Source organism: Pteropus alecto, unplaced genomic scaffold (genome assembly GCF_000325575.1).
Source record: "Pteropus alecto unplaced genomic scaffold, ASM32557v1 scaffold251, whole genome shotgun sequence".
NCBI classification, from domain to species: domain Eukaryota; kingdom Metazoa; phylum Chordata; class Mammalia; order Chiroptera; family Pteropodidae; genus Pteropus; species Pteropus alecto.
The window spans coordinates 4658517-4668625 of NW_006431048.1; the positions used below are offsets into that span (position 1 = coordinate 4658517).

The window sequence follows — 10109 nt, forward strand, 5'->3', positions numbered from 1 at the left end:
AGGCCTACTATCATCAAATAGCAGTATGAGAAAAATACAAATGTCTACCTAGGGAGTGCACAGTTTCATTTTTAACATCTCACCTGAATGAAGCCTTCTTGCAAAAGTGATGTGCAACATAACACACACCATTTTTAAGAGTTGATAATGGCAGAACTTAAATATCTACTTCAAAGAAGTCTAAAATTCTTGAAAAATATGGCAGCAGAGAAAGCTGTCAAATGGAAAAATGAACATTTCAAGCAAAGCTTAATAACCAAAGTGTAGAGGAAACCATATTAAAGATAATTTATATTCCTTATAATAAAAACACCAATATGTTCAAAATAAATGTAAAAGATGTTAAGGATGAATACATCTTTGTTCCCTTCTTAACGAGAGAACGATCTTGGGATAACATTAAATAAAAGAAAAAAATAATTTAAATGTATAATGTTCTATACTAAAGCAAAGATTACAGATCTATAGGGCTAATATAAAAGTTAAAATGGAAATTAACGATAAAGTTTCATTTTCCAAGGGTATTAATTTTAGATCACTGGTGCTATATTAGTATGTTCACTGTGACAAAGATGACAGAAACTTAAAAAAAAAGTTGAAACATTAAATAAGATAAAATCAATAAAATTTGTTATTTTCCAAAAATTTAAACTGTCCAATGTGTAACTCAAACCATCATTCTTCAGAAAAGTATATATATGTATATATAAGCACTATTTATTGTACCATGCTGTATTATTTTAAGACAAAGTATCAAAAAAAAAAAAAACATTCGTGGTATAAGGATAAAGTCTGTAGTTTATTTAGATTTTGAAATGCAACAAAAAGTTTCTGATCACTCGTCTAGCTGGAAAAGAAACTGTAGTTACTGGAGTTAGTAAACACTTTTGGTTTGTAAAACTGTAATGAGCAGTGTTCGTTAAAAAGTAACTCGAGATAAAATAAGCAATTAAAATGCCCATTTCTTTAGTTTCTCTGGATATTGTTTAATTATCCAATCTATCAAGATTCAAGAAAGAAAAGGATTAAACCAGGTCTTACAGTTCCAAAGATACCCAATTTCCTTTTATTGCCCAAAATTAAAATTGTCAATTATGAGATGATTATGACACAACCATATCAACCTAAAAATCTAATCTTTTTACTTTGAGAAATCAAAAATACCAAATAGATTCTAAGTGCTCTATGTTAACTGAAATGTATATGTAAAGTAAAATACAATTAAGCTTTAAAACATGGAATATACATTTTGTGTAAGCATTATGTTCTTGGGAATGTAATCTACAGAATATCTTCTTACTAAAACTTCAAAATCTTGATACCTGCACATGAAAAATCATAAAAAATATCTAGGTACAACTGTACAAAGAAACTGACACCAATATGCATACTTCCATAGAGAAGTGAATGCTTCAACAGTTACGTATTTTGGTAAAAGTTTTGAAAGTATGCATATTTTAAAAGTAATTAGACTTTTAAATAGTGGAGTCTTAGACTATCAGATTTTTATTATTTTTTTTTCTCAAAAAAAAAAAAAAACATGTCAATATAACGCAAAATGAAAATCAAGGGTATATGGCATATCATTCTTTTTAAAAGGTGGTTTCTTGGTTTCTTTTCCCCCATAGGACACACTAATTTATTTAAGCCATAATCTCTTGATATTTAAACTTTTAAGTTCACTCTGTAAAGTATACTCAGATTCCCTGCTGAAGTGCAATGACTATGCTGAAAAACTTAAGAAACAGTATGAGTAAATTTCACACAATTACTAACCTCCTAAGAATGTACAATGTTATCAGTTAGGAAACAATTGTGCGAAAGTCTTTTTTTTTTTTTTTCCTTTTAAATGTGGTGTAGGTGGAATAGCAAGTTTCTGATCTAAAACAAGTAATGCATTGCTTCTATAAAGGTGACAACATGTAAGGCAGTTCAAAGAATGCTGACTAACCAAACAAAATGCAGTTATTGGATTATCTTGCTATTCATATCAGCTTAACTTGTTATATCGCATTGCTTTTAAATCTGTACAGCACTCCATTTACACAGAGTAACCCCACTCTTGATTAATCTGTTCTAAAGTGCCAGTATTATTTACACATTTTTTTAGCCAAAAGTCTGGCCAGTTGTGGCATCAGGTGAGGATGTCATCCCAGCTCTATTATCATTTACATTCACCAAGGGAAATTCTGGAAATTCAGCACTTGTCCCTGGTCCCCGAAGGTTCACCTGTCCATTGGCAGTGCTAAATTGAGTAGCTATTCCAGCTCTTGATCCATGATATGGAGCACGGAAGGGCTGTTCAAAGGAGCTCATTTGGTAAGCTTGGTGGACAGGCTGAGCCTCAGCTTTCTTCTGAGAAGTCACTTGATCCAGAAAGTCCTGTGTTGATGTGGCAGAAGCATGGTTTGTCTCATCACCTGAAAAGGGAAATGAGTGCTGTGAATCACCAACTATTAGTCCAAAGTGGGACTTATCCGGAGTTGTTCTTAGTGGAGAATTCATTCCTGATCGAAAGCTATTGATGGGCATGGCTGCATAGACTTGCTTGTCTATGGAAGAGAATGCTGGCTGATTTGGAAGGGTCTGGTTATCAGTCACAAAGTTAAGGCTCGGGCTATTCAAATAGGCATCATTTTGGCTAGTTCTGTCCAAAGCCTGCTGCAGAAACTTCGAATATTCCTGCAACATGTTGGCTTTATCTGATGAGGATGCTTGGGAGCTTGATCCAACATTCTCTGACTGGGTGACCTCAGGTACTTCTGAAGAATTTATTGATATGCTAGAAGTCACCTCTGTGTCCGCAACACTGAATGATATCTCATGCTGTCCATTAGCTTTATGGGAATAATGATCCAACAGAGTCTGCAGTACCTCATCTGGAATAACATTTTTGTCATGATTACTCTTAATCTCCACATTCAGTGCCTGTGAATCTAGTATGGATGCTGTGGTACTTTCATCGATGACACTTGCCACAGCTGCTTGTGTTACAGAAGGCTGAGAGGCTATGGTACCCACATTCAGTGCATACTCTCTATTGGTGTTACTTGCTGCCTGAAGGTATCGCTTCTTCTTCAAAAACTGCATGGCATCATCATAATTGGTACTGCTATGCACAGGTTTACTGGGCCCCTCTTGCAAATTATCAACCTGATCAATGTCAGCACTGCCTTCTGAGTCCAGTAAAGCTTGTTTATCCACAAGCTCAAAAGCATACTTTGAAACTTTGCTCTCTTCATATGTGGATAAAGGTGAAATTGTTTGATTTTGCTCCAGTGGCTGTTTCAGACTTCTTTTACTGTTAATTTTTTTGAGAACCAACTTAGGTGGATGTATTTCTCCTGATGCATCTTCTAAATGCGATCCCCCAACCGAAGAATGTGGCATTTCAACAGCATACTCAGCTACCATATACTCATCTTTTACTTTAGTACTTGAAGAATAAAGAGGCAAGTAATCATTTTTGTCTTTCTTCAGGTCAGATTTGTCCAAAGCACTCTCTTTGTCCATCCCAGATGATTTTTTCTCGGTTTTCTGCCTTTTCTTTTTTGGCAGTGAGTTATCTTTTGGTGATGTAGAAAAGCCAGAATCCTCCTCGGATGTCAGAAGGCCACCTTTGATGGCACATCTGTTCAGTTTTTTGTCATGATTTTCATGGCACATACGTTTATGTTTCAATACACGATCTGTTCTGGAAAAATACTGTTGAATTCAGAGTGAGTTTTTTGTTTCAGTTCGTGTTTTTGGTCAACCAAGAAAAGAAAAAGAAAAAAGCAATTAATATAAAGACAGATAGAAGTATAATAATGTAGACAGTTCCAAATTAATTTGCCAAGCCAATTATCTATTATAAATCTAACCAACTAGCAGTTGGGAAGTTCTTCAAATAGTTCTAGTAATAACAGTTTCTAATTTAATTTATTAGAATTATTTTATAATTTAATTTAGGATAGAAGAATTTTCAAATGTTCAAACCTCAATGAAGTGGATTAAAAAAAAAAAAAAAAGAATTTCAAACCACCTCTTACCTGTAAACAGTATTCACACTGGTAAGGTTTTTCTCCACTGTGAGTTCTCTTATGCCTTTCCATATGATATTTTTGTATGAATCTCATACCACATTCATCACAGCGAAATGGTTTTTCACCTAGTACATGATATAGAAAGTTTAAACAAAAATATTGTAAAATAATAAATTAAAAGAATCTCTAAATAAATAGGTTTTGAGTTGTCATTATTTGCTTTTTAAATGAGTTTCCCCTAAAGATTTCTTCTGATTTAATTTTTCAAGAATATTTTGCTTTATAAAAATAAAAGAGATTGGCATATGCCATTGAAAACAAGTAGCTGAAAGCAGGCATACTCGATTTCCCTGCTGAAACTTTCAATTATGTGTATATGTAACATATTCTTTCCATAGAGACCAATAGTGCCAGGAATTTATAGCAACATGAACACTGTTTCAGTAGAGGAGCTGATGTTTCTAATCTTTTTTAATCATGCAAAATAATATTTTAAAAAGATTTTTGAAGAGAGAAATGTTACCCATATACGGTTCAACACAATTCTTGGGTACAATTTTTTAATTCTTAATTTCTTTAAAAAATATTTCTGGTTAAATGAAATCTGAATCCTAGAAAAATAGTCTTAAAAATCTAATTTATTAAAACATAAAAAGAGCTTCGTGACTAAGTTTCAAAAGTAGTTTGTTTATATTCCATTTTTTCTCAACTCAGACCAGCATTTCTCATGTCCTTCTGGAAACGAGTAAAACTGAGCACTGTTAACTGGACACACAACATCCCCGCTCCCCTGCCCCCCTCATATTTTAAAAATCTCTTAAAGACTTCTTAGAGATAAGGAACTATTACTGTGGGGATATAAAATAGTTTTTACTGATGAAACCACAATCTAAATAAACAGAAAGGTATGAAAGAAGTTACCCTGAAAAACGCTTGTTTGGGAAACTACTGTTTCTACCTTTCATACACTCAACAAAATTTTACTAAATACTTCTCCACTACCCATAACTCTTCCGTAGGAGGTTAAAGACATACTACTTGCCTTCAAAGAGTTCAATAACATAACTGGGAAAACAAGATACACATATCATAAAGACATAACAAAACTATGTCCAGCTCTGGTTTGCCTTTACAAGTTTATATCCCACTATTTCTCTTCTTAACTTTGTCCTCCAACCAAATCAAAATACCTACGATCTCACATTTTTCTACCTCTGCCTTAACTCACGCTGCTCCTTCAGTTAGGAATGCCCAAGCCGCTCCTTCAGTTAGGAATGCCCAACCGTGTTAAAGTACTACATTCCCTTCAAGACCCAACCCATCTCCTCTGAGATACTTTGCCCTATTCTCCAAGGGGAAAATTATCTTTATCTTCTTTAAACTTCCACAGAACTTCATTTGTACTTCTCCTTTGGCACTCATTGCTTTCATCTCAATAATTTTATTGTACATCTCTATTCTTCTAGTAGATTACATTTCTTTAGGTTTGACTCTGGGCCTAAGTTATCTTTATATAGCTCAAAATACTTTGTGCAATTTTTAAGTGCCAAATTGATAGCATAAGGGATTATTAATGGATTATTAATGGAAAAAAATGTTACGGGGAGCTGATATAAACTGGAAAAGCTTCTTGGCAGTGTTAGAATCTAAGCTAAGTAGCACCTGAAGAGATTGTGTGTATGGGATTAAAGCCAAGAAAAAGAAAGTTAGTGGGGAATAACCGAGCAACTAAGGGTTTAGATATTGTAAAATATCCAGAAGAAATGGTGACTGATGAAGAGAATTTAATTGTGCAACAAGTAAATTATTTTAAACTTTCAAAAATGTAACTTCAGTAATTGCTATAGAGCTACCAAGTTTTAAGGCTGCAGTGACTTTGCAATAACTTTCAAACTGTACTCTTGGGGGTTTCATAGAGGCCCCAAAGGCTAATGCTGGTGTGGCAAATAGCTCTATGCACGTCACCCAAAATTTAGAACAGAACAGTTCCACTTCTGTATACTTAGAGCTCTGAGTAACGACTGCGAGGACTCAGAGGCTAGAATGAGAGCTTAACACAACTAATACAGATCAATTCACTTATTTTACAAAAAAGAAACACTTAAGTCCAGAAAAGTTAAGGCATTAAGGCACTTGGCAAAGGGGATAATGCGTGAATAACTAATGAAGCAATGGAAGCTGGAAGAGACCACCTATTAAAGAAGTCTAGAAGTGAAGAAATGAGAAAAAGGAGATGAAAAGAAAAATAAGGCATCCATTCAAGAGTAAGTATTGTTGAAGATGGAGAGACATTTATTTGAAGGCAGAGAGGAAGGAGCCATTAAAGTAAAAAATTGACTATGAATACTGAATTAAAGTTGAAATGAAATATTTTGGTGAATAATCAAAAGAACAAGATCCCAGAGAGACTAGGATGAAAAGGGAAGGTGAGTACAGATAATAATTTTAACAGAATAGGTATATATTTTTAAATAAAGAATGTAGATGATAAAGCTCATTAAGGTCAGAAAGTAATTTCTCAAAAGCGAGAAAGGATAAAAAGGAATATTAGTAAATTGCTTAGAATTCAATTAATTCTGCACGATATTCATGGATTAGAAGACTTACTACTATTAAGATGGTAATATTCCCAAAGCTGATCTACAGAGGCAAAGCAGAAACTGACAACCTGATCCTAAAATTCATATGGAAATGCAAGAGATCCAGAATCGGCAAAACAATCCCTGAAACAGAAAAACTAAGTAGGAAGACTCACACCTCCCAATTTCAACACTTACTATAAAACTACAGTAATAAGGAAGATAGTGTGATAATGGCACAAGGATAGACATATATATTAAGGAAAAGAATTGAGAGTCCAGAAATAAACCCTGCATTTATGGTCAACTGATTTTCAACATAGGTGCCAAGACACTTCAATGGGGAAAGAACGTCTTTTTGACAATGATGCTGGAACAATCTGATACCCACACACAAAAGAATGGAGTTGGACTCCTAACTCACATCAAAAATATACAAAAATAAAACAAAAATTAATCAAAATGGATCACAGGCCTAAATGTGAGAACTGAAACCATTAGAAGAAAACATAGGAAGAAATCTTGACTTGTGATTAGGCAATGATTTCTTAGATATAGCAAAAGCACAAGCAACCGAACAAAAAATAAACAGAATGTATTTCATCAAAATTAAAAACTTTTATGCTCCAAAGGGTATTATCAAGAAAAGGAAGACAAAATGATATTGCTGCTGTGGGAAATAGTTTGGAGGTTCCCTAAAATGCAAAACAGAATTACTGCATGACCCAGCAATTCTCCTAGGTACATGCCCAAAAGAACTGAATACAGGGACTGAGTCAGACACTCGTATACCAATGCTCATAGCAGCATTATTTATAATAACCAAAAGATGAAGGCAATCCAAATGTCCATAAACAGATGAAAAGGAAAACAAAATGTGGTATGCACATATAAAAAATATTAAGCCATAAAAAGGAATAAAATTCTGAAACATGCTACCACATGGATGAACCTTGAAGAAAATATGCTAAGTGAAAGAAGCCAGATACAAAAAGGACAAATACTGAAGATTCTACTTACATGAGTTACCTAGAGTAGGCAAATTCATAGGGACAGAAAGTAGAACAGAGGTTACTGGGAATTAGGGAAAGGAGGAAAGGGGAGTTGAGTTATTGCTTAATAGTTACAAGGTTTTTGTTTGGTTACGCAATGTTGTAAATGTATATCATGCCACAAAATGTACACTTAAATATAATTAAAATAATAAACTTCATGTTATGGTTTTTAAAAAAGTAAAAGACAACCCATGGAATGGGGTAAAACACTCAGAAGTCATATATCCGATAAGGGATATGCATTTGGTATACAAAAAGAACTCTTACAATTAAACAGTGAAAAGACAAATAATCTAATTTAAAAATAGGTGATGGATCTGAATGGATATTTCACCAAAGAAGATATACGAACAGCCAAGAAGTACATGAAAAGATGTTCAACATCATTACTCATTAGGGAAGTACAAATCAAGAACACAATGAAACAGGGTGGTTCCACAGAGTAGTGGTTAGCATGTCTGCTTTGCGCACAGAAGGTCCTGGGTTCGCGTCCCAGGTAGAGCCACAGACCATATCACAGGTGCACCAGGCCCCAGATGTGCACCATGAGCACGTGGAAGGAGATGCCCTGCTTTCAGAGATCCAGTTCTTAAGGGGATATGGCAACATCCATAGGTCAGGGGTGGAAGTGGAGCGGGGGAATTAAAAAAAATAAATTAGTAATAAAAATATTTTTTAAAAAAGAACAATGAAACACCACTCAACACTCAATAGGATAGTTAAAATTTTTTTTAAAAAAAGGACAATAACAAGTGCTGGCACGGATGTGAAAAAACTGGAACCCTCATATATAGCTGGTAAGATTATAAAATGGTAGAACTGGTTTGGAAAACAAGTTTACAGATCCTTAAAATGTTAAACATAGAGTTACCAAATGACTCAGCAATTCTACTCCAAAGCATAAACCCAAGAGACCCGAAAACATATATCCACACAAAACTTATACATGAATATTCATAGCATCATTATTCATAATAGCTAAAAAGTAAAAACAATCCAAATGTCTATCAACTGATGAACAAATAAACAAAATGTGGTATATCCATACATGGAATATTACTCAGCTATAAAAAGTAATAAAGTACACACTATAACAATAATGAACCTGTAAAACATGCGAAGTAAAAGGAGCTAGACACAAAGACTACCTACTGTATGATTCCATATATATGAAATATCCAGAATAAGCAAACCCACTGAGACAATCAGTAACTTAAAGACTGACAAGCATTGTGAAGATCAGGCACAGTATTTCAGTGTGATGAAAATGTTCTAAAAATTAGATTGTGGTGACAGTTGTACAACTCTGTGAATAAACTACTGAACTGCACACCCTACAGGGGTAGGATTTTTTGATATTATAAATTATATCTCAATAAAGTTACGATTAAAAAAATATTGCATGATAACACAATTCCATGCAAAGTAACAAGAAGTTACTTCTCTCCTGAAGGAGCTAGCAATTAAACTCAAAATAAATTAACTGGGGAAAATTCATATTTATTATCTATCACATTCTAATAGATGATTGAGAATTAACAGCTTAACTAGAAGCAACATTAAGAAATTTCCTTTAGCAAAAATGGACGCAAAATATCAATGTCTTAAAAATGATTTGTATAAATGTTTGTTATTAATAACGAGTCCCTACAGTTCCCCCAAACTAAACAGAATTATGATAGCTAAGTAAGCCAAAGATGAAATAAATGCAAACTCACCTTCCAGTCATCTTTTTAAATTACCCACTCTTGTTATCCATATATCTAATCTTGTCTTTTGTTCTCCTTTAGTATGTATTCTCTACCCCCTTTTTAAGCTACCATCTTTCTTCATATCTTTCTCTCATTTATTTTTCTCTTCTTCTAACTAGCCATTTCAGAAATAAGACTTTTTAAAACTTAAGTTTTGTCCTTTAAGAATCTCTGGTTTAGGTAATGTAACTTACATGGTTCAAACAAACAAAAAAATCAAAACAACATAAATGGAAAAAGTCTTCCTCCTATCTTTGCCCCTCCATAAGTTACTACATTTATTTACTTGTGGTTTTTTTTTCCAGAACTTCTTGACACAATCATAAGCAAAAATACAGATTTTAATTTTTCCCTCTTTTTTATACAAAAATACCATATTTTATTCAGAGTTCTGCATCATTTTTTTTTTCTTCAATAGCTTGGAGATCTTAACAGTAGAAAAAGAGCTATCTCTGACAGCTGATATCTTTCACTGATAAACATACTACAATTTATTTAACCAGTTCCCTATTATTTCTGAACATATCTTATTATAAATGTTGTTAATAAATATGTTGTAAATATATTAATTCACACATTTGTAGGATAACTTATCAAAAACAATTTCCGGTCAAAGAATAAACCTGTGATTTTGAAATACATTATCAAATTGGTTTCCACAGTTGTAAATGTGTATCCCTATCAGCCATGTGACTCTTT

The 10109-nt window shown here is 33.5% G+C and overlaps 1 protein-coding gene across 5 annotated transcripts in view; it reads right to left on the reverse strand.

Moving 5' to 3' along the window:
* Window positions 1–10109, reverse strand: part of ZNF148 (zinc finger protein 148) — a 107494-nt gene that overhangs the window by 2755 nt on the left and 94630 nt on the right. For 3 of the 5 annotated variants that reach the window (XM_025052138.1, XM_025052137.1, XM_015596094.2), the window contains 2 exons: window positions 4032–4150; window positions 781–3705 (listed from right to left, as the gene is read on the reverse strand). In XM_025052138.1, coding sequence (XP_024907906.1) covers window positions 2107–3705; window positions 4032–4150 — 1718 coding nt within the window. In that variant the 3' untranslated portion in view covers window positions 781–2106. Of the gene's footprint in view, window positions 3706–4031; window positions 4151–10109 lie in introns of all 5 variants that reach the window. The other 2 variants (XM_015596080.2, XM_006905581.3) reach the window with 1 other exon arrangement.